The 25822-nt window shown below is 32.3% G+C and overlaps 2 protein-coding genes across 7 annotated transcripts; one reads left to right on the forward strand and one right to left on the reverse strand.

Moving 5' to 3' along the window:
- The first annotated feature begins 908 nt into the window (after positions 1–908).
- Positions 909–12107, forward strand: LOC111702563 (E3 ubiquitin-protein ligase ATL9). 6 transcript variants are annotated; one of them, XM_023474299.1, is made up of 10 exons: positions 909–1071; positions 1672–2264; positions 2893–2995; positions 3421–3460; positions 3520–3579; positions 4204–4263; positions 4792–4842; positions 5360–5460; positions 7087–7174; positions 11476–12107. In XM_023474299.1, exons 2-10 carry the CDS (start codon positions 2208–2210, stop codon positions 11507–11509), a joined length of 594 nt encoding a protein of 197 aa, XP_023330067.1. In that variant the 5' UTR covers positions 909–1071; positions 1672–2207; the 3' UTR covers positions 11510–12107. The 6 variants fall into 6 exon arrangements, with proteins under 6 accessions (XP_023330067.1, XP_023330068.1, XP_023330064.1 ...); XM_023474300.1 differs by lacking the exon at positions 11476–12107 and adding an exon at positions 9542–10375 and having other exon boundaries at positions 2597–2995; XM_023474296.1 differs by lacking the exon at positions 11476–12107 and adding an exon at positions 9542–10375.
- Positions 12108–12997: 890 nt separating this feature from the next.
- LOC111702565 (transcription factor SPT20 homolog) lies at positions 12998–24801 on the reverse strand. Its single transcript, XM_023474302.1, has 10 exons — positions 24721–24801; positions 21093–21135; positions 20008–20060; positions 19090–19152; positions 17570–17735; positions 17236–17292; positions 16844–16900; positions 14918–15805; positions 14498–14599; positions 12998–13236 (listed from the first exon to the last, which is right to left on the reverse strand). The coding sequence occupies exons 2-10, from the start codon at positions 21105–21107 to the stop codon at positions 13078–13080; spliced, it is 1560 nt and encodes a 519-aa protein (XP_023330070.1). The 5' UTR covers positions 21108–21135; positions 24721–24801; the 3' UTR covers positions 12998–13077.
- Positions 24802–25822: the final 1021 nt, after the last annotated feature.

Consider the following 25822-nt stretch of genomic DNA (forward strand, 5'->3'; position numbering starts at 1 on the left):
ATATTGTCATAACCCCGGTCAATATTTACCCATGTCTGATATTGTCATAACTTTATGATGTGTTCCATTAGTTCATGTTTATACAAGCTTTCTTTCATCTTATTTTTCCTCTAGTTTTTAGTTTTGCTCTAAACGCGTTCTGATAAAATCAGCTAAAAAATCATAAAACTGTCATTAAATAAAATAGAAAAACTTCGTTCGAAACTTATTTTGATCATACAAACCCATGAAAAGATAACTTCTTCTGCTGACACGATACCATCTTCCATTTTCCGGGAATATTTATACGCCATATTATTCTTGAAAACAAAAACAAAAACCTAATTGTGAAAGTGTTATTTAGCGTAAATTTCGATAAGATTAAAAATTAGGGCCAAATGACAATGTTATAAGAATATATAAGGTAGAATTTATTTCGTATTATTGTGTTCTTTGTAATTGAAATTCAGAATTTGATTTCTAGCAAGATATTTAATTACTTGGCAAGTCGAGAGGAAAACTTAAACTTTGGAAGTTTTAATCTATTTAATACAGTTGCTAACTTGAGGTTCACAGTTTTACATAAATAACTAGAGTAAGGTTAGACCTGGCTGTCCTAGAGTGTACGATATCTTATTTAATACAGTTGCTAACTTGAGGTTCACAGTTTTACATAAATAACTAGAGTAAGGTTAGACCTGGCTGTCCTAGAGTATACGATATCTTATTTAATACAGTTGCTAACTTGAGGTTCACAGTTTTACATAAATAACTAGAGTAAGGTTAGATTTGGCTGTCCTAGAGTATACGATATATTATTAATTTTTCAATTTTTAGGAATCCAGAATATTTTCAACATTTACAATTAATTTGAAACTAATAACTTATAGATAAAAGTGGTTTGTTTGTAAATATAAATTTTCAGAAAAAATCATGGAAAAACCACCCGCCAAGGGTTTCTCATAGAAGATCAAGGTTAGGAAAGTACTTCAGAAGTACTAAGTAGGATGAGTACCCCTTTAGCCAGGGGACCATATGGATCAGGTTGAAGAAGTACTACGGCAAGAAGACCGAGTTGACAAGGAAAACAAGGTAAAATAAGTACTACAGCAGGAGCACACTGGGGTTGTAGTAAAGGCCGCACTCTTAAAACTTTGTCCAGAACTGTATCAGTCCAGGTACAACCCGTCCGCTATAAATGTCAAACAGGACACGATCCACACGGCTACAATCCCGTGAACTATCAACGCCACTACCACTGGGAGCGATCTCATTAGCTTATATGTAAACAAGGACACTAGCAATAAAGCTATCAATGCCAAATCTCAAGGCACGATCTCAACACGTATGTTTAAACAAAACCAAATTACTCTTTTCACTATAATCAAAGCGAAGTCTCTATTTCAACTAGAGTATTTGAGGTTTACGAGTTAAAGTTTACGTTGTAATCTATATCATATGATTAAGACAATCATGCATAACATATTTACAGTTAAAATTAGACGTAACTAGAATGTACGTCATTTTATATCACATGAATAAGCCAATCATGCTACTTATAGTAACATATTCCTTTGAAACGTAGTTCAAAACGAATGATGGGTTTTATGTATAAGTTTACAAACAGATAATTAACAATGTACAACATAGTTCATGTTTACAGAATATCGTATTACCCCATATGTATTACAGAGTTACCAAGTACTCCAAGAGTACCTTGATACTGAAGTACACTAGGAATATCCTGCTACTGAAGAACTCCAGGAGTCCCCTGCTACTGAAGAAAACCAGGAGTCCCCTGCTACTGAAGAACACCAGGAGTCCCCTGATACTGAAAACTCCAGAAATATCCTGCTACCGAAGAATTCCAGGAGTACCCTGTTGCTGGAGAACTCAAGGAGTACCCTGACACTGAAGAACTCAAGGAGTCGCCTGTTATTGAAGAAATTCAGGAATATCCTACTACTGAAGAACTCCAGGAGTACCCTAATACTGAAGAACTTCAGGAGTACCCTGATACTGAAGGACTCCAGTAGTCCCCTAATACTGAAGAACTCCAGGATTCCCCTGATACTGAAGAACTCCAAAGAGTCCCCTGATACTGAAGAACTTCAAGAATATCCTACTACTGAAGAACTCCAGAGAGACCCCTGATACTGAAGAACTCCAGGAGTCCACTGATACTGAAGAACTCCAGGAGTCCACTGATACTATAGAACTGCTCCAGGATGGGTTCCTCTATGTCTGGTGAGATGGATGAGGGATTGCCTCCACTTAACTACCAGGTAAATATTTATTCATTCATCTAGAATACACAGAGAATCATGAACCCCTTTCATAGAACAAAATCCTGCTCTTATTGAACACCATTTATTGAACAGAATCATGAACACCTTTTATTGAACAAAATCATGAACACCTTTTATTGAACAGAATCATGAACACCTTTTATAGAACAGAATATGAATACCTTTTATTGAACAGAATCCTATACTCCTTTTATTGAACAGAATCCTGTAAATCTTTTATCTATATCTATCTAGGTTGCTATGTATAACCGGTTGTTTAATGACGACATATCCCTAAACGATCTACCCTGTATGAACTATCTATCTAGGTTGCTATGTCTAACCGGTTGTTTAATGACGACATATCCCTGGACGATCTACCATGCATGAACTATCTATCTAGGTTGCTATGTCTAACCGGTTGTTTAATGACGACGTATCCCTGGAAGATCTACCATGCATGAACTATCTATCTAGGTTGCTATGTCTAACCGGTTGTTTAATGACGACATATCCCTGGACGATCTACCCTGTATGAACTATCTATCTAGGTTGCTATGTCTAACCGGTTGTTTAATGACGATGTATCCCTGGACGATCTACCCTGCATGAACTATCTATCTAGGTTGCTATGTCTAACCGGTTGTTTAATGACGACGTATCCCTGGACGATCTACCATGCATGAACTGTCTCCGGGTAGAGATGGGAGAGAGAGCTTGTTATACAGGAACCAATGAATCAAAAACAAACAATTTATCTTTCAAGTTTTAATAAAAAATGACTTTTCTACCTAAACGTGTATACAATTTAGTTTATGTGTTTACATCATTATAAGAGAAAAGGAGTTCTTGTCACCAACTAAAATTCCCTATTCCCTATTTCTTTGCAACCTGGTGGTGTAAATCTTTGAAATTTCAAACGTAAGTTATTTCGGCAGACTAAATTCATAGTTTAGAATATGAAAAGGCTACATTGGATTGAAAAAATATAGGGATTAGAAAATTTGAGTTTGTGGCAAAAACTCAGTTCCTTTGTGAAAGGTTTTTAATTCTTTTAAACTCTAGAAAAATTTCAGACTTGACGCTCAAAATAGAAAAAATTTCATATTTTATTAAACACAAAGAAAACCTTATATATTGGTGAGATTTTCAGGTATTTGTGATAATTGTGGACAGACTCCTCCTAGTTTAAGGCAAGCTATAATATGAAAAATATATATATTTAAAATCTAAAATATTGAAAATGATGCAGATGGATGTATCCTGATGCTCCAATACCCCAACCCAGGCACACAAGGAGACGTTATCCCAGGTATCCAGAGGTTGCAACTTTTAAATAAAATAATCCTAATCCTCAGTTGAAACGTTCGATTTAAAGCGATTAAGTGCAAAATCCGTTGAAAGAATTTCAAGGCTTTTGATTGGTCGATCTTCAAAGATATCCAAAGGAATTTGACACAACTTGTCAAGACCCCAAAAATTAGAGATTAACATTGCAAAAGATCCAACCTTATCAATTACAGAATATTGCCAACAATCTATATTTCACATGATTAGAAACGTGCCGTTAAAAGCATTATCTTTTGATTCAATATAGATTAGAAACGTGCCGTTAAAAGCATTATCTTTTGATTCAATGTAGATTAGAAACGTGCCGTTAAAAGCATTATCTTTTGATTCAATATGGATTAGAAACGTGCCGTTAAAAGCATTATCTTTTGATTCAATATAGATTAGAAACGTGCCGTTAAAAGCATTATATTTTGCTTCAATATAGATTAGAAACGTGCCGTTAAAAGCATTATCTTTTGATTCAATGTAGATTAGAAACGTGCCGTTAAAAGCATTATCTTTTGATTCAATATAGATTAGAAACGTGCCGTTAAAAGCATTATCTTTTGATTCAATATAGATTTTTGAACCTGGTTTGTTTCAGATTATCTGAGGTTCGGAGCCAAAGCACTGATAGACCTGACCCTGTTATACCAGCAAGCAGGTCATCCCACAATTCGATTTTTAAGAAAAATTAAAAATCATTTCGGCAATTCAATTTGTAGAAAAATTTCTTTGTATACTTCAAATCAAAATCCCAAAGGTAATGTCACTTTGTACTATATATAGTATAATAATCATGAATTCAGCGATTAAACGTTGCTTAAGTTTAGGATAGGTCGACAGGAAAAATAAGAACAGGGTAACGCACAAAATGTGAAACTGGACTAATTTTAAAATCATGGTTTTCTCTAGTTTATTCTTTCTTTTCACAAATTTTATTTGCTTTTCCAGAATTGTTAGTAACCCTGTACCTAAAATTTTATAAACCAGAGCTGGGAACTTTTGAATGGTGGATATCGGGATTAATGCTTGATCCACTCTTTTTCTTAATCTCGAGATTAAATAACGCTTGTTCTCATCTTGGTTTTAATCTCCAGATTAATTAAAGCATATTAAGGATATCTCAGTCTTAAGTTCTCAGCTCAGTTCAAACAATCTTTTTCTGGTATTATTAATTTCTTAACATTAGAAGACGACGCCTCAGCGTAGACTCTATACAGCCTGGAATCAGCCTTGCAAGGTAAAATTGCTGTTTATAATTAAATAATCAAGATCTGTAAAATCTGACTTTTGGCGCATTTCGAGAAAATAATGTTCGGTCTATGTTTGCGTTCACAATTCTTTTTAAATTTCAGTTTCCCAGAAATTTTCAGTGAAAATCAATTCTAAACCATGAGTTCTGTAGAGTGCATGTATTTACTATTTAAGGAATACGTACACAGATATTGATTTTCTTAGAATGGTCCTAGATAAGCCTGTTCCTAGAATATGTCTTAAAATTTTTTACTGCCCAAATATTTAACTTTGGACGTACAGAGATATCCACAACGGAGGAGACTTCATAGACGACTGCAAGTAGTTCATTCAGTTGTTTCCCTTACAGTCATGGTACAGTATATCTGAGTTCCTTCCTTACCAAATGAATACGTTTAATTGCCATTAAAAAGGCTATATTTAAGGAAAATACCGAATTCATGATTCGTCTTCTCAAATTCAAGTTTAATTATATACATCATTTACATACAAGTAATTTTCAGGATAGAAACCTGTACATTTACACACAACTACAGACGAGTCGTGGGTGTAGATTCTTCAGGAGAAGACAAGGATACCTGTACATGTGTAATCTGTATACAAGGTAGGTATAAGGATACTTGTATATGTGTAATCTATATTCAATTTGCAAAGATACCTGGATAGTGGATACATGTTCATGTAGGTAGGTACATGGTTACCAGGGATACAAGGATTCCTCTATATTAGAAAAACTGTGTATTTCCAGCTTAACCTTGAGAACAGTTATAGATTATTAAAGATCATCGTGTCCTCCAAACTTTTTATCGTAAAACCCAAAGAAAGAAAGAACCTCAAGGTTGCAGCCTCTCTCATGTTCAGTATTCAGGGTTCACCTTGAACCAGTTCTATGGATGTATTAAATAGAGAAGCTAGTCTGCTAATTGACCTACATTAAATATTTTTATTCCTGGAGTAGGAAAGTAAAGAAAGAAAAGAAAGAAATTAAGAGTGGTTAAAGAATATCTTATGAAACTATAATCTAGACCTCTACTTCAGCTAAAATTAGAAGAATAAATAGCTAGAGCAAGATTTAGAACCAGAACTAGAGCCTAAGCTAAAGCTATACCTGTAGGTTTAATTATATGAAGAGCTGGAAGTGGAAGTTAGAGATAAGGTCTACATAGTATACAATAAACAGGACAAGAACTAGAACTTGAGAAAAAATTAGAGCTAGTTAGATTTGGAGCAAGAGCTAGTTAGAAATAGAACTAGAGCTAGTAAGATATAGAGCTAGAGCTAGTAAGGTATAGAGCTAGAGCCAATAAGACATAAAGCTAGAGATAGTTTGATATAGAGCTAGAGCTAGTAAGATATAGAGCTAGAGCTAGTAAGATATAGAGCAAGAGAGCTAACTAGATATTGAGTTAGAGCTAGTAAGATATAGAGCTAGCGCTAGCTAGATATGGAGGTAGAGCAAGTTTGATTGGAAGCTAGAGCTAGTTAGATATAGAGCTAGAGGTAGTTAGGTCTAGAGCTAGATATAGTTTGGAAATAGAACTAGAGCTCTAACTAGAGTTTTTGTTTTTGGAAGATATCCCATATTTTGAATTCGGAAAGAGAGCTGGACTTAGTTTATGTTTTGTACTCTCTTCTTTGTTTCCTTTAGTGTATAGATATACAGAGAGTTGTGTATTTAGTTAGAAACTTAGTTTAAACAAAGGTTTCAGGACTCAACTTGAGGGAATATCAAGCAGATATAACTTTATGGAACCAGGAAGATTTTTAGAACATTAGAGGATTATTAGATTATTAGATAATATGGGAAGCATGTTATGTTAATGGAATATGGGAACTATATATCCAACCGGATATCCAATTGGGGGAAAATGTACAGGATGTAAAGTTAATGGAATATGGGAACTATATATCCAACCGGATATCCAATTGGGGGAAAATGTACAGGATGTAAAGTTAATGGAATATGGGAGAAAGTCGGAACGTGCCCAGCCCTTATCCCAAGGAGTGTAGTAAGTTGAGAGAATAGGGAAAAATACCAAATTAAAGTAATATTGGTCCCAATGAGATTAAGGACATATGGGAGGATTTAAAATATGGGGATTTTCTGAAGAATAAAAAATTAAGGCTAAGAGTTAACCTGGAATTATACTTGTTGAGAGAACCAAGGAAAAATATAAAATCAAGGGGAAATTTGATCTAGTTGATCAAGTAATTCCAAACTCTATTCTAGATTTTGTTGATGGAGCTAAGGTTCGTAGACTCGGATGCCTTCATATATTCCATGTAAACTGCGTAGATGCCTGGTTAGCTAGGAACAGGTTAGTCATATATTCCACTTAAACTGCGTAGATGCCTGGTTAGCTAGGAACAGGTTAGTCATATATTACATGGAAACTGCGTAGACGCATGGTTAGCTAGGAACAGGTTAGGCATATATTCCACTTAAACTGCGTAGATGCCTGGTTAGCTAGGAACAGGTTAGTCATATATTCCATGTAAACTGCGTAGAGGCATGGTAGGCTAGGAACAGGTTAGTCATATATTCCACTTAAACTGCGTAGATGCATGGTTAGCTAGACACAGGTTAGTCATATATTCCACTTAAACTGTGTAGATGTATGGTTAGCTAGAAACTGGTTAGTCTTATATTGCACTTAAATTGCATAGATGCCTGGTTAGCTAGAAACAGGTTAGTCATATATTCCACTTAAACTGCGTAGATACCTGGTTAGCTAGACACAGGTTAGTCATATATTCCACTTAAACTGTGTAGATGTATGGTTAGCTAGAAACTGGTTAGTCTTATATTACACTTAAATTGCATAGATGCCTGGTTAGCTAGAAACAGGTTAGTCATATATTCCACTTAAACCGCGTAGATGCCTGGCTAGCTAGAAACAGGATAGTCATATATTCCACTTAAACTGCGTAGATGCATGGTTATCTAGGAATAGGATAATCATTGATTCCACTTAAATTGCATAGATGCCTGGTAAAAAACATTTTAAAAACAACCTTTTAAAAAAAGTAAAATGATAGTTTTTTTTTTAAATGAAAAACTATCGTTTTTGAAAACGATATTTTTTGAAAACGATAGTTTTTAAAAATAATTGCTTAATTTTTTGTTTTTCTTCGTCCTTTTTAAAATAGAAATGGTTGTTTCTCAAAATAGTGGAAACGATTCATTCCTAGGTATAGACTAAAGCCTAAAAATATTAGGAGTTGATTGCAACTAATACAATAGTTCTATCTGATGTCCCTGTCTTGAGAAATTGATATAAAACTGTGTCAAAGGTTTACCAAAACTCATATACAGGGTGTCCCAAAAAACATGGGAATTCAGTGACGAATTCGATATCGTCTTTTCAGATAATTCTTTGATTTAGTATAGTGATACCTACTGAGAAAGCTGTAATCTGTAAGAGTTTCGTCTGCTATGTTTACATTTTGTTTGTTTATGTTTTGACTGCAACCGGTTGTACTTAGTAAAACAAGAAAATTACAGACATTATAGACACATCTTTGCAGTCTTTTACCCTTTTCATTAAATAAACTCTAGCAGACATAATAATAATGGCTTTTGAAATTAGGTATTACAATGCTAATTCATAACTAAGACGATATCGAATTCGTCACTGAATTCCCATGTTTTTTGGGACACCCTGTATATGTGATATGGTGGTGGGTATATGAATCAAAATTTTAGACAGATAATATTAAGCAAATATGGAAAATTAGGATAACCCAGAAGTGCCTAAAATTTTTAGGTACTCTTCTATTAAAATTTGAATATAATAAATATTCATTTTTAATAGATATAATTGATAATATAATTGTTACTTCTGTATCACGTGACCAGAATTTCCACCAATGGTCGTACAGTATCTGGTCATGTGGCTCCGTTGGCCATGTTAAGCATATGAGTTTTTGCATAACTGAGACACAGTTTTATATCGATTTCTAGAGACAGGGATATTAAATAAAACTAATATTGGTCGTGATCAACTCTTAAAATTTTTAGGCTTCAGCCTAAAACCTCTTACATTTTACCTGAACAGTCCCTTTAAACTACCTGAATACCCTTAAACTACTTGAATGTCTGGGTATCCAGGAACAGGTCAGTCATATATTACACTCAAATTTATTTTATTTTTAGTTATACATTATCTTTTTTTCCTGGCTGACAATTCATGTTAACCACTTCTAGACAGTTGACTGCACTTCTAGACAGTTGACTACACTTCTAGACAGTTGACTGCACTTCTAGACAGTTGACTACACCTCTAGACAGTTAACTGCACTTCTAGACAGTTTAATACACTTCTAGACAGTTGACTGCACTTCTAGACAGTTAACTGCACTTCTAGACAGTTAACTGCACTTCTAGGCAGTTAACTGCACTTCTAGACAGTTGACTACACTTCTAGACAATTGACTACACTTCTAGACAGTTGACTACACTTCTAGACAGTTAACTGCACTTCTAGACAGTTGACTGCACTTCTAGACAATTGACTACACTTCTAGACAGTTGACTACACTTCTAGACAGTTGACTGCACTTCTAGACTGTTGACCACTTTATTGTAATGGCTGATTAAACGAAAACTTGTTGACTGCTGACAACTCAATTGATAACCAAAAAAAAGCGATACTATTAAATATGATTTTGTTTTATATGCGCAGGTGCTGTCCTGTATGCCGCGTAGATATTGAAGAAGCCGCAGCGCAGTTCAGATAAACCCTATGTCGTCTTCTTTATCAAAGACATCAAGTGAAAGTGCTAAGGGTTATCCTTAGACTTATTGTGCCGATTAGACGAAAATCTGGCCTACAGTAATATTTTAAAAGAAGTTAGACTATATTTCGTATTGACAGGATTGCTGAATTTGTTGTGAAAAGATGTTAATACATCAAAGACAGATAAGGCCGACCATGAAACACGTGGAACCTGCCTATAGGTCTGTTCCCTAACTCTTTAAATATGACATGTTTTATGCGGTGTGTTTTGTGCTCCCTACCTACGTATAAAAAAGTATACTGAATTCATTTCTTTTGACTTGAAAAATCATCTGGTTTCATAACTTTGTATATCTGTATCGTACTGTGTATTTGCAATTTGAAAAAAAATATTTTTATATTTTCTTAGATTTGGATTTAAGTTTGGAAATGGATTGAAGAATATATTTGGCTTGAATTTGATAAATATTGAATGAGAAATGTAAAATGTAGCATTCTGCATTAAAACTATTTTGTACTTTTATTCCTTGCAATTTTGGAAAGGATACAGAACAGTAAATTTAAATTTTGGCAAATTTAAAAACTTGAGACATTAAGAAATAATTTTATACAAAAAGATCGTTCGCTTTCATGCAGTCAATTTCATTCGTTTATGATCATATCGTCAATTAAAACAAACATTTTCCTCTCTCACTCTGTTAATAGTTTTTATGAAACTTTAGTGTACTTTATCATTATTACTCACTTCATCGTGAATTTCAAAATGAACGTGCTATAAAGTAATCATCCTGCTATAATATTAAATTAGCTGTACATTACAGCACGTGTGCTATAAAGTTTTGATTGGTTCCCGGATTTTCTCTAAAAAAAAATTTAGATATTTCCACACAAAAAAATTCTACTGAAATTAAAGCAAAATTGAAATCTGCAACTTTATATCTTGACTTCTGCTTTGTTTCAAAGCTTATTTGATCTAGAAACATGCCATGCATTGAAATAAGACAAGCACACAAACGTTTTATAAAATTACCTATACCACTGTTATTTTGGCACGACGTGCTATAAAGTTTTTGGACTATATCTCTAAAAAGGCTTGAACGTTATCGATAAAGAGAAAATTTCTGTCCAAAAACTTTATAACATTGCGAACCAAAATAACAGTGTTATAAATAGTTATTAACAATTCAGTTGATCTCGATTTGGTTTGGACTTGAAGTCAGTAAACTACCGAGAAATTAAAGCATAGCTTTTGTCTGCTGACTGCTGAAGACAAATTTTCCTTGATGCAGAGCCGACATAACTTTTCTACTTTCTTTTCTTTTTAAGTGGAGGGTCCTTGCACACCAAACAAAAATTGATACCTTTATAAATTGCAACCAAGATTTTGTAAAAATCCGATTTCATAAAATTATCTTCAAACATAAATGTTCTTTTTTGTGTCAGTGTTTTAAAGAAAGTTAATGTATTAGTAAACAAACACCTAACATAGTAGTAATAAATGTACTTTAACTCATTTATATTGTATGTTTGTAAAATTTTCAGAAATAAATTAGTTAGAAATTACACCATATTCAACGCCATTTGAAAATGTTTAAATATTGGGACTAAGTAAGGTAAATTCATGTACCAATATAAAAGTTTGCCTATGAATTTGACGCTTTTTTATCACTCATAAGTCTCTTTTATTGATCTGACTCTCATTTTTATCTAAAAAGAACTTTTGACAGGGAATAAAAACCAGTAAACGTTTTCAAAAACAACATCTCTTTGTAACATTTTCAGGGTTAATAATTTTTTTTTTTAATTTGCTTACTTTCTCTAGACTGCTATGTCCTTAAGAATATTCAGAAAGTTCTCAAATCTAAACATTTGCCATTTAGGTGGTTGGAAGACCGTAATCCAGCACAGAGTTGAACATCTCTTTTTCAGCATTTGAGGAGATTTCAACTCCTTAGAATGTAGCGCCATCATCCTAGGGCACTTTTGCGATTTGAGTTTGTTCATTTTGTATTTTTTTTTTGTATTTTTTTGGGCCCATTACTAAAACTATGGCTTGAATCCAGACTTTTTAAAATATATGCCAAAATACTAAAACTATGGCTTGAATCCAGACTTTTTAAAATATATGCCAAAATTTAATTGAAAATACAGAATCACAGCTTGCATATTCATCTTTCTTTTTGAAGTTTTTGTTTTTCATTACCCTTCAGAGCGTCAAAACAAAATCTTTTCCTTGGGATTTTCAATATGACAAATAAAGCTAAAGAAGTTGTTTGTGAGTTTTTTACTAGAAACATGGTATATAGTATATACCACAAAATAGTCACTTTATAATTTCTCCAGCACTGGCTTAATCACTATTTTGTATACACAACTTGATCTCTCTTTTCAAGGTGGGTTGAGATGTTTTTGTTTTTATTTTTTCCATCAATTAGTATAATAGGATCCTGTTCTTAGCATTTGTTAAGTTTTTGACCATATTCTCTATGAGTTTGTTTGTTAATTTTGAGTGTTACCATCTCATAGTTTTTTTTAGTTACACCCTTTATTTGATAATAAACGTTGAACTTATTGAACTGTATTCAGAATTGAGGTTTATGTTTTTCATATTTTATTATCTAGAATTCAGATTTATGTTTTTCATATTTCATTATCTAGATTTTATATTTATGTTTTTCATATTTTATTATCTAGAATTCAGATTTATGTTTTTCATATTTTATTATCTAGAATTCAGATTTATGTTTTTCATATTTCATTATCTAGATTTTATATTTATGTTTTTCATATTTTATTATCTAGACTTTAAATTTATGTGTTTTATATTTTATTATCTAGGATTCTAACCTTTTTAAGAAAAAAAATTTATATCATTTGTTTATTACCATTTTATTACTTAATTAATATGTATAAGGAAGGTGCGCTCTATTGGTTTACATGATATTAATAGATATGACTGAATTACCTAAATTTGAATCGTTCTGTCAAGTGAATTGTAAACCTTAATGATTTTTTAAAATCATGGAAACCATGTTTGATTGTATATGTGCATGAAGAATTTAAGATATTCTAAGCATGTATGTTTGGCTTGGCTTTCTGGGCACTGCCTTTATTCTTGTAAAAAGTTTACCTTTTGAATATATAGTTTTCACATTAATTCGAATGACGGATTTACCCAAAAAATTAACCAACATTTTTTAACACAAAATCAGTCATATTTGAAAGGTTATTTGTTAAGTGTTTTCTTTAAATGAAATGAAACTAACTGAAAAAAATATCTGTAAAGAACTCAGAAATTTTGATAGAGAGAACCCCTTTATACGATATTCACTAACGTAACTGAGGTTGAAACATAAAGTGAAGGTTTTTATTTATATGCTTAGAAATACATTTAATCTATTAAACAATAATTTCTTATAGAGCGGAAATATAATAAATCAAAATTAAATATAAAATAAAATCCAATTAAAGAAATACTAAATCTATGGATTAATGAATGAGTTCTGTTGCGCAATAATAGAATCAAGAGCAGCTTGTTGTTCTGCCAGCTGTCTTAGTTCCAGAGCTGATGGTTGAACCTCACGTTGATCAGCTGTTCTGGAAGCTGTTGCTTGAGCAGTTTCACTCTCTAATCCACTCAGCTGTAATATTAATTGCGTAACAGGTTAATTTACTCTAAAAATTTGTTTTTTTAGGCAAATAATCAAGAAAAAAATCAATTTTTTCTGGGTGAAACAGCGACGTCAAAAGTTAGAATTTATCATCGATATATTATCTTCAAGGGCGTATAAAGTGCCCTATCCTATAGACTCGTAAACTGCCCTATTGAATTACTAAAGGAAAACAACGAATTGTGCAGTGTTCAGGGGCGGATACAGGATTTAAGTGAGGGTGGGGGGGGGGGCACGATTTTTTAGGAACAACGTTTTTTTGACTTAAAAGACTCAAAAAGAATCAAAATTAATGACTTAAGACTATAAAACTAGATTTTTAACTTTTCACACATTATAGTTTATTACGACAGATATTTTTCCTGTTTTACACTAGGGTTTCTTTCCCTTAAGCATGCTATTGAGAAGCTATTCTGAAAATAGGAACAAAAATCTGTCAGGGGGGGGCGAATGTCCCCGCCCCCCTGTATCCGACCCTGATTGTGTTTCCCCTTGATTTAGGATCCAAACATACAGGGCTTCCCACAAAAGATGAGACTTCAGAAACCACTATACAGAAATTGTACTGCCTGTTTCCTTTATGTTATCATTCCCTGTAACTCTAAAATTATTAAATAAGTCATTTATAAACTATATCTAACTCTATAAGGCAAAAGATTTAATTCAACCCTGATGTCGTCATATTTCAAAAGTTTCATGTCGTCCTTACAACCCTTGTCAGTCACCCTGTATCTAACAATGTTGCACCTGTCCTGGCAACGTGAAAAAAATCAGTTTTGAACTAAAAACCAAAGACTCTCTATCAATATAAAGATGATGCATTACAAATATATCTGACTATTGTGTGTAAAATCCACAAGCCACTGTTTGAAAAAATCAAAAATTAGAAATTTCAATTTAGAAAAACGAAAGTGTTTTTTATGTTTGCTTAAAAATAACTCTTCAAGCTATTATAAAAGACGACATTATGAAACTTTAACAGTATCAAATTATTTTTTATTAATAGAGAAGAAGACACGTATTACAATTTTTGGCTGACCTAAGAAATGTGTAGAGATTTCGTAGATTTTCTGATACGCTATATTTATTATTAGAGAGTCTTTGCTAAAAACTAATGATATCCTCATTGATTTAATTATATGTAAAAAAGATCATCCTCTTTTTTTCAGTCAAATCTTTTAGGGTCTGAACACTAATTAAATCTCAAAGAAAAACTTTTTACAAAACTTACTCTGTCAATTTCTGTCTGCAAGGATATCGCCAGAACTTCAGGATCCAGTTCCAGAAACTGGTTTATTGCAAACTTCTGTACCTCTACCGGCTGGGACAGGAACTAAAATAATCAATCAATCAGTAACCTAAGTTAGAATCTACAATAGATGTTATTTTATAGAAAAAAAACTAATATTAACGTAGAAAGAGAAGTTTCAGTTCCTCAGAAATACATTTTTGTATTTACAATGGCTCAAATTAGGATAAAATTATAATTTGCAAATTGCCTTTGTCTCCACCATTTTTGAAATATATAAAAAAATTCCTTATCTCAAATTAAAAAATTAAAAAATGGTAATGTTCTAGGATTGCCAATTGAAACTAGAATTTCATAATCTTTTAAATTCTTTATAATTAATTTTCAATAAATTGAATTCACCTGGTTGTATGCATACACTTGCTGCTGTAGAGTCAGCTTCCCAAATTGCTGAAGGAAAAGCTGCTGCTTTTCTGGGCTTAAGCTCCGGAGCAGCTGCTCTGGATGAAAGGTTTGCCGCTCCTGCTCAGGAGCAGCTTGGGATTGAAGCTGTGATTGTTGTTGAGGGGAGAGCTGGCGTGGTTGTTGAGGTTGGACTGAAGGTTGTGACTGACGAAATTGTTGATCCGAGGCTAAAGGTTGAAGCTGACGGGGTTGTTGAGGTTGTCGTTGAACCTCCTGCTCTTGAACCTCTGAAGTAAATCTCTGTGGCTGATTAGACTCAGGATTGAATTGTTGTGGACGTTGTCTTCTTGGAAACTGTTGTTGAGGTTGTTGGAAACTAGGATTATTTGGCTGTTGAGGAAAGTTTGGCATTTCAGGAAACAGAGACTCTTCGTTTGTGTTACTTTGCTGCTGTTGTGGTAGGAAACGGGAGTTATCTGACTGAGGAACAAATTGTTGTCGTTGTTGTTGCTGAGGGTCTGGCTGTTCAGGCTGTCTTTGAGGAAATGACTGCTGCTGTGGTTGTCTTTGAGGGAATGTCTGCTGTTGAGGTTGTTCTTGAGAAAAGGTTTGCAGTTCGGGCTGTCTTAGAGGGAATGTCTGTTGTTGTGGTTGTTGCAGAGGAAATTGCTGCTGTTGTGGTTGTCGCTGAGAAAATTGCTGCTGTTGTGGTTGCCGTTGGGGAAATTGCTGCTGTTGTGGTAGTTGCTGAGGAAATGATTGTTGCTGTTGCTGTTGTGAAAATGTCTGTTGCTGTTCTGGAAAAGACTGTTGAGATCTAGGCTGTTCGAACTGAGAAACAGGACGGCGTTGAAGTTGCTGTTCTTCTTCTATCTGTTTTGGCGGCTAAACATTCAAAACTATGATAACAAAGAATTTTTGAAATATCTCTTCTAAGAGGTTTCACGGTAATTTACCATATTTTAACAATGCATTTCCAAACAATAAAATCTACGGGGTATGACAGATAAATCCTTGAATTCAATATCATTTTTCACCATTAGATTAGCACAAAGACTATCTAAAATTGATGGTGCCTACCAAAGTCATTATAAAATTGATATTATTGCAAGTAATATCTATATCATTAGCTTACAGGGTGATTCTGAGATTGCCACATAGTCTTTTCGAGACTGTAAGCTTAATTTCAAGTGACCCACCATGAAAATTATAACAATACCCTTTGAATCTTTTCTAGCATTAGTGTCAACTCAATACAATTGACTTTGGATATATTTTTCAAATATTCCGAATATTTCATATGTTCAATACGTGGGTTTCAGAAATTCAAATAAACATATTAATTTTCTGTGACTTCTGGAAAGTAAATATTAATATTTCTTTAAACAAAACAGAATTTCTGTAGAGAAATCAATATAATTTAATTGAGTACTGGTTTGAATCAAACAAGCCAATTTACAAATGGAGGGTCATTTGAAATCACTTCTACGTTCCCTTTAACAGGGATGGTAAAACGGATTTTTTAAAAACTTTTTATACCCGGTAATATTATTTTTTTTTTGGCATTGACAACTAAATTGAGAATAATTATGCTTATTATTAGACAAACTTTTCAAAACTAAACAATGCTTATTTGAAAAAGTGAAGAAAAGTAAAAAAAAATCAAATCATGTAAATAATTATATTAAAATAAGTGATCAGGGGCCGAATTTAAAGAATTTGAGCCGCGGTTTAAATTTAAGCCGTGGCTTAATTATGGTTGGTTTCACTTTAAATTGTATCAAATGTTTCAAGATTTAAGCCGGCGCTTAATTTAATCCGGGTTTCGGCGGATTTAAGCCGCGACTTAAATTCTTTGAATTCCGCCTCTGGAGCCAGTGAACCAAGTGTTTATTAAGTTTACCAATGAATTGTTTGACTGACCTGTTCGTCTGTTTCTGGACTGAAAGGACTAAATCCTTGAATCTGAAATTCTCTCTCCTAAACCAAAAAATATATATAAAGAAATATGTGAATAAACAACATATTTTGATCTTTAAAGGGAGTGTTTCCAATAAAGGGGGTTTATGACAAAGACAAATGATGATTGATTTATAATTTGATTATTATAATTATAATTATTATAATTATAATTATGTATAATTATAATAATTATGATCATAATTATAATTTGATTTTATTTAGTTTCAAAGTCCATAAGTTATGATATATGAAAAACAAATCTAAAAAAAGAGGACAAACTTTACACTCTTTTATGAAAGATTTAGATGGATTTTTTTTCGAGCACTAGAAAATGACTAAATCTTCATATATTCCTGTAATAAAGCTAGTCGCTGCATATCAGTCAACTCTACCTGACGCAGATCCAATCCCTTAACAATACAATATACACAGTAAACACATTAAAATAGAAAGACGAACTCTATTCTATCTTTGAATGCAGTCACTGCTGTTAATATAAAGATGATTGAAGAACTATAGGTCCAGGGGAACAATTCAATGCACAGTTTCTTTCTTGCTTGGTAGATCTTAGGCTACATTTTCAGTCTAAAAGTCGTCTTAGACATCTACAATATTTTAGTATGTTTATGATATACGACTAGTTACTTTGTGTATAAAATCATAAGATTTGAAACTAAAATGTTCTACCTGTAAAGGGGTTAATAGCGCTTTCCTGTCTCTAGATGTCAGTCTGAAAGCTGGTAAAGAAGGAGAAGAGGAAGGAGAAGATGGAGAAGGAGGTGAAGGGAAGGTAGGGGAGGGGTTAGATTGATCGTTGAATCGTTGCTGGGACGGACGGGGTCGAAAGACAAATCTAGAAAGAATTGTTATAATCTAAGAATTAGATTTACTTTTATCTTTTTATTACTTTCTATATTTATCATTATGTTTAGGTTATCATGTTCATTTATCATTGAACAAGCAATATAATACTTAATTTTGAAGTATTAATATTGTAAGCATGAAGAGCTTACATGTAAATATGTCTGTAGTCTATGTTAGCAGTAGGGCGGATAATAACTGCCTTATATCCTGGTTGTATGTAAGATAATTGTCTGTTGGAAATAAAACAACGCTCTTCCAGGAGTCACGTTCTGGACCCAAGCCGATATTGACCTTAGTGTTCTACTTTAAACCCGGGCCAACGATCTCTCTCCACGAGGTGGCATGAATAGGATTTGCCAGAATAAAACCGAATCAAGTGGTAGTACCGTCAAAGAATCAGACGAAGGAGGTTGATCTGCCGTGAGGCGGAAGATAGGCGGACGATCTGTCAAAAGCTCCGGCTTGATTCAACAAGTTTCTAATCGAATATTTAGTTGTTGTTTTATGCTGTAAATATATTTTTTTTTACTCCCTGTAAACTTATGCATTTTATTCAAACCCTCCAACTTTTAATTAATACAGCTATAATGCTTCTAATGGTGATGATTATATAGTAACTAGCCTTAGAGGGCGCTTCGCGCCCATCTTCTAAATTAATTGTGAACATTTTCTCTTTGTGTACATCGTAAAACAAAACAAAAATAATTCGCGGATTTTCACAAACAATTTCGTGGATTTTCAAAATTTTAAAAAATTTAAAGGAGATCGAATTTTGATGGAGACAAATATTTGCCATTTTGATCATTCATAAACCTTCCCTGGGGTCCCTAGATGTCCCACAAAAAATTTGGGCCCGATCGGCCCAGCCGTTTTGACGTTTATTGGATACAAACAGACAGACAGACAAGCCAAATTTATATATAGACTAGCCTTAGAGGGCGCTTCGCGCCCATCTTCTGAATTATTTGTGAACATGTTCTCTTTGTGTACATCGTAAAACAAAACAAAAATAATTCGCGGATTTTCACAAAAAATTTCGCGGATTTTTAAAATTTTCAAAAATTTAATGAAGATCGAATTTGGATGGAGACAAATATTTGAAATTTTGATCATTCATAAACCTTCCCTGGGGTCCCTAGATGTCCCACAAAAAATTTGGGCCCGATCGGTCCAGCCGTTTTGACGTTTATTGGATACAAACAGACAGACAGACAAACAGACAGACAAGCCAAATTTATATATAGATATAGTATTTATTTATTAAATCCTGAAAATATAAGCCATGAATATTATAACTGTCGTTAATTGTTTTGTTATTCTAAAAAAAAATTTAGAAATAAAACCTGTCATCCGGGGAATCCGGGGCTACATCCGGAACAGCATCAAAGAGGGGTTGTATGCCAGATCTTAATATATTTATATAAACATATATATAGCTCTTCGCTCTATATTTATATGTTAGCTATAGCTGGCCAAACGGCTCTACCAATTTATTAAAAGAAAAAATCAATTAAAAAGATGATATTCTTTTGTTAAAACGATTTTTTTTAAATTAGAAATTTTTTAAATAAACGGGCAACGCCAGGCACAATTTAACTAGTATATTTTATACATGAAGTAATTGATGGATTTGCAATTAAAAGGGTTTGTTTATGTTGTATGAAGCAACCCTTGATTTAAAGATTTCTATCTTTGATTTAGAGGTTACCCTTCTTACATACTTTTCTTAAAGGAATTGTTCTTTGCCACAAACTCTGATTTTCTAAACCCTATATCCTTGCAGCCCAATGTAGTAGACTATGAATTCTGTTAGATCAAGTAATCTTGGTTTTTAAATTTGATATTATGGCATATTATTTTACTAATATGTAGTTACTAGTTTCTACTAAATTGCTAATGATTTCTTTAATATAAATAGTATAATAACCTTAAATTCAACTTGCATAATATATATTCCTTTAAGTAGAAAATTATTACTTTTTCTTTGATAAACTACACACTTTACCTTGAATTTAAATCAAGAACTATTTCTTTTTTCTAAATTGCATGCTTTTTCTTTAATCCAAATCGAAGACTATTTTTTCAATTTAAATTGTTTACAATTCCTAAAATGAAATTAAATTGTTTTCCTTTCATCTAATTTGCATACGTCTCCTTTAACTAAAATACATACTTGAGCGAGCCATGAGTCCTTGAGCCTATGCATTTTATTTCTTTGTCTCTAATTTTAAGAAATATAAAAATATAAATATATGTATTACCTCTGCAAACGAGCTTGTGGTATAATTAAGAGAGAGAAAATGATAAACAGCATCTTAAAATTTAATTTTATTAATTTACTAAACAATTACAATATATCATTATTCATCCAATTAAAATCAATTTAGATTATTTAAGACATTGTTTAAAATAACTGCTTGATATATCTATTTGAGCTACATTTACACAAATAAAATTGAACTACATATATATATAAAAAATGGCTTCTATACTATACACATTGCTGAATTACCAAACACCGATAATTATCTTTGTATACAAACAAATGTCCTGCAGTATCTGAGAGGCTAACAAGTAAATTATGATTTTTTTTTCATGGGTGATGATTTGTGATGTAGTTGAACGAAATATATGTTGTTACTGTAAGTTTACCATGTAGTTGGACGAAATATATGTTGTTACTGTAAGTTTACCATGCTGAAATATATGTTGTTACTGTAAGTTTACCATGTAGTTGGACGAAATATATGTTGTTACTGTAAGTTTACCACGCTGAACAAATATTTCTAAAGGAATTAAGTCTTTGCCACAAAATCTATTTTTCTAATCCTTATTTCTTCGCATCCTGGTGGTGTAAACCTTTGATATTTCTAACTTAGTCTATTTGATCTTTTAGAATTCATAGTTTGAAATATCAAAGGTAATTTGCAACATGTAGCAAAGATGTGTAGGAATTAGAACATTTGATTTTGTTGCAAAGACTCAACTCCTTAGCATTTAAATCCTGTTTAAAGGTACTGGGATCTTAATAGTTACATTATAGCCGTGAAATTAATCAGGATTTTACCAAATACTCATTTCAAACTAAACTATACGCTAGAAAAAAAAACTCTTTACAGAATTGAAGTATCATACCTAGCTAGGCCCGCTTCAAAAAGTACAAGTAAAAGTTCAAACAAATGTAAAATGTAAGTAGCGAAACCATGAAAGCTGTCCAGTCTTAATAGTTAATGCATAATTTTCATAATTGTGAAGATTGAGCGTGTACGCAGAACTAACAAAAAAATTCAAAATCCAAGAAAAAACTTCAGAAAAAATGTAAAAAAGACAGATTTTGATATTTTACCTGATGGAGGTCCATGCTGGAGAATACAAGGTTTACTCAGATTCTAAATCAATAATTTTACCATAAAAATGGATTTTTACGAAGTCATTTCTCATTAAAGCTAACATTTTTTATTTATACATGTATTTAAATTATAAAGTTTACTTGAAAGTGACAACAATGTAAAAATAAACATATATTCATCGTCCTTCATAAAATACATCCGTTATAACCCAAGGTTATAATGCAAGGAAAGTTAGTTGCAGTTGCGTATATTCTGCGTACATATTGAAACCAGTTCTCTTTTGGCGGAATTTTTAAACAAGAATAGATGCATCAGTGTTCGTTTAGTATCCGAGGAGGATAAAAGCATTAAATTTTGATAATTTTTATAATTCACATAATAGCTTCCTATGACAATAATATTTCATTGATTTTTTATGTGAAAGATGGATCCCATGTTAGGCTTCGGCATCCGTCTTGTATTGACATTACCGCCCTGAGACAGTACACTGCAGTACAGAAGATGCGCCCACCTCTGAAATAACTTTCCTTGAATTATAACCTTGTGATAACCCATTAAAACTTTGTGATGTAAATATTGCTCAATGCTCTCAAGTCATCTATTACCACCGCCAGGTTGGTCAACCTGTGAAGAATGGCGATGCACCTACAGAAACTCGCCTCAGTTTTGGACATCAGTGTTTTAAATGCCTTTATTTCAAGCAGCCCAAGAAAACTAAGTAAAAGTAGATTAGAATGAAGAAGGAAATTTTGAATTTTTTAAAGAAAAATTTCTTTATTTACTGCCTGCCTTCTTTTGGTTATTTTTAAATCTAAAAATAAACTATACTTGCAGTCTCCCGCAAAAAAAAATCAGCAAGAATAATAGCAAGAAATAAAAAATCATTCTCCCTTCATTAGAATAATATAATAAGATATGTATAATTTTAATGTATAAAGTTCAATCAATAACTTTTATTATATCGTTATTAGATAAATAAATGGATTATTTATTACTATAAAGAAACTGTCATTTTTCCATGGTTAGAGCGGTAAATAGAACTTTTTAGCAATGGAGGGGTGGGGGTGGGGATTTCTTTTTAGAAGATTACAAGGGGTGGGTAAGATTAATGTAGGGAGGGGGGGTAGATCATTTTTATTACACGCCCCTATCTTAAATCCTTAAGCCTCCCTTGCATGCTTAGTTTATGAATTTTATTTGCTAAACCATATAAAAGTTAACAGTTTAGGCATCTTGGTATTGAGGGGTGTGTTCAATCAAAACCTGGCAAGGCCTAACATTTTCTTTTAGCATTTAAAAATAAAATTCCGTAATTGTTTTTGAGAAAAAATGTTGCAAAAGAAAATGTCAGTTTATATTGTGAAGTTTATAAAAATTAGGTTGGTATGCCAAACACGATAATTTGAACCCGAGGGGGGGGGGGGGGCAAGAATAATTGTTGTGCTAACTAAATGTCATTTTCTGGACAATTGACCCCCTCGTCATGAAACCACTTTCTGGAATAATTATTGCAATCAATTCAAATACCCTTTCACTTGTTTCTTGTTTTGAATCAAGTTCTTGCAGTAGTATTCCGACTAGATATTAGATCATTATTAATTAGGTTTAAGGCACTGTATGACGTAATTTCAAGTGAATAGTAATGACCCTTCATCTGTGATGTCCGATTTACAATTATGCTCTTTACATCTCTAGCTGAGTAGCAATTAGGAAGATATTGTAGTATTACTTTTTTAACAATTTAAACTACTTTCAACACAATTCCGGCCCCTTTTATTGTTTACTAACGAGTGCGACCTACTTTAATCTAATCTTTAAATTTAGTGGAGCTTAGGAACCCATCTTTTCCTGAAATATCTTAACCTTTGTCCACTTAGTAATAAGCAAAAACTTGGTTCGATTAAACAAAAACTTTCATTGTTTTCTGACTTATAAAAGGATCTACAGATATAGTTCAAGGTACCAAAAATCATAATCTGTATTCTAAAAAAGTTTCATTTTCTTAAATATGCAAAAATTTTGCCTTAGAAAAATATTAGAGAAAAATGTTAAAAAAAAATTATCGAAATTTTGGTTCTTTTTTGTGCATGCTTCTTTTGAAGGTTTTTTTTTATTTTGTATTAGGTAGGAAAAGCAAATGCAAACAATTTAGAAGTTTGTACAATTGCTCAGACTTTTATAGAACCTTTAAAAAGTTTAGAAAGCTTCAGTAAGCTATATAAATGGATGACGACCAATAAAATTAAAACAATTTTTAATCGAATTTTTAAACCAAGTTATAAGATCTTTCCTGTGGTTTTAATGTGATCCCCAATCTAGATTATAAATCAGTCAAGGGTTTATGAGTTTATGATCAGCCGTACAAACAGACAGAGAATATAAATGTACATTGTGCATTGTATTGTAGGAGAAGCGTGTATATAGCAATGCAAAGTGGATTGTAAGTGTAATTAAAACAAGACTATAGAGTTTTATCTATCTATCTATCTATCTATCTATCTATCTATCGATCGATCTATCCCAAGGTCTATTTTAATCATTACTATTTGTCTTCATGTCATTAAACCCAAGAATTTGAGCAGAGTTTTGGGAACAGCTTTTATTCCTAGGACATATGGCGAGATTTTTGGGCCTTAATAAAATGTAGTTGTGACAAAACTGAACCAAAATAGGAAACATTGCCCCCCCCCCTCTTCCTCCTCTTCTCCGTGAATTTGACTTCCTTCCCCTTTTTAGACCAGAAGCCTTTTAATACCAAGAATTTAAAGCGTCTGGAATCAAAAGGATTGCAAAATTTTGTAAAAAAATTGTATTTTAAACTTTAAGATTTAAACTTCAGACGTTAAACATGACGCCCTATTAACTCCTGTATAGATGTCAAACCACGAATAAGCGATTAGCAACATGCCTTTCTGTCTCACGACTGTAATACTATTGTATAAAATGTATACCACTGTAATACTATTGTATATAATGTATCCCACTGTAATACTACTGTATATAATGTATCCCACTGTAATACTACTGTATATAATGTATAGCACTGTAATATTACTGTATAAAATGTATACCACTGTAATACTACTGTATAAAATGTATATCACTGTAATACTATTGTATAAAATGTATATCACTGTAATGCTACTGTATAAAATGTATACCACTGTAATACTACTGTATATAATGTACACCACTGTAATACTATTGTATATAATGTATCCCGCTGTAATACTACTGTATAAAATGTATACCACTGTAATACTACTGTATAAAATGTATACCACTGTAATACTACTGTATATAATGTATAGCACTGTAATATTATTGTATAAAATGGATACCACTGTAATACTACGGTATATAATGTATACCACTTTAATACTACTGTATCTAATGTATACTACTGTATATATGTATATAACGTATATAATTTATATAATGTTTATAATGTATATATTGTTTATAATGTGTATAATGTTTATAATGTATGTATTGTATTTAATGTATATAATGTTAATAATATATATAATGTATATAACGTATGTATTGTATTTAATGTATATAATGTTTATAATGTATTTAATGTATATAGTATATGTATTATGTAATGTATATAATATATACCACTGTAACTCTGTTGTACTTCTTATGGTAGGTGTTGCACTCAGTAAACCTGAGTCTCAACTGTTTATGGTTGACATTTAGAGTATAAGGGGATGCGTACAAATGCGTCAATACCTCATGCGTAGCCTACACATACAAGCAAAAGATAGGCAGGTACATTATTAAGTGTTTGTAATGATTCCAGATAAAGATGTGTTTTTTCCAGATAAAGATGTGTTGTTTCCAGATATGATGTTTTGTTTACAGATAAAGATGTCTTGTTTCCAGATAAAGATGTCTTGTTTCCAGATAAAGATGTCTTGTTTCCAAATAAAAATGCCTTGTTTCCAGATATGATGTTTTGTTTCCAGATAAAGATGTCTTGTTTCCAGATAAAAATGTCTTGTTTCCAGATAAAGATGTCTTGTTTCCAGATAAAAATGCCATGTTTTCAGATAAAGATGTCTTGTTCCCAGATAAATGTCTTGGTTCCAGATAAAGATGTCTTATTTCCAGATAAAATGCCTTGTTTTCAGATAAAGATGTCTTGTTTCCAGATAAAGATGTCTTGTTTCCAGATAAAAATGTCTTGTTTCCAGATAAAAATGCCTTGTTTTCAGATAAAGATACCTTTTTTCCAGATAAATGTCTTGGTTCCAGATAAAGATGCCTTGTTTCCAGATAAAGATGTCTTGTTTCCAGATAAAAATGCCTTGTTTTCAGATAAAGATGTCTTGTTTCCAGATAAAGATGTCTTGTTTCCAGATAAAAATGTCTTGTTCCAGATAAAGATGTCTTGTTCACAGATAAAAATGTCTTGTTCCCAGATAAAAATGTCTTGTTTCCAGATAAAGATACCTTGTTCCAGATAAAGATGTCTTGTTCCAGATTATATTTTCAATAACATATTCCAGACTCTAAATTATATCCACAACAATTAACAGCCTCAATTTTCCTTACAAATTTAAACCATGGTAGGTGATGCTTCATAGTTTAAGAATATTAAAATATAGATTTAAGATTTATTTACTGTGCATATTTCTCATAACAAATACAAAATACACTGGTGGTTTATAGGTTACGAAATATTGAAGAATAAAGATTTGTATAATTTCAAATTGAT

Source organism: Eurytemora carolleeae, unplaced genomic scaffold, assembly GCF_000591075.1.
Source record: "Eurytemora carolleeae unplaced genomic scaffold, Eaff_2.0 scaffold183, whole genome shotgun sequence".
Lineage (NCBI taxonomy): Eukaryota > Metazoa > Arthropoda > Copepoda > Calanoida > Temoridae > Eurytemora > Eurytemora carolleeae.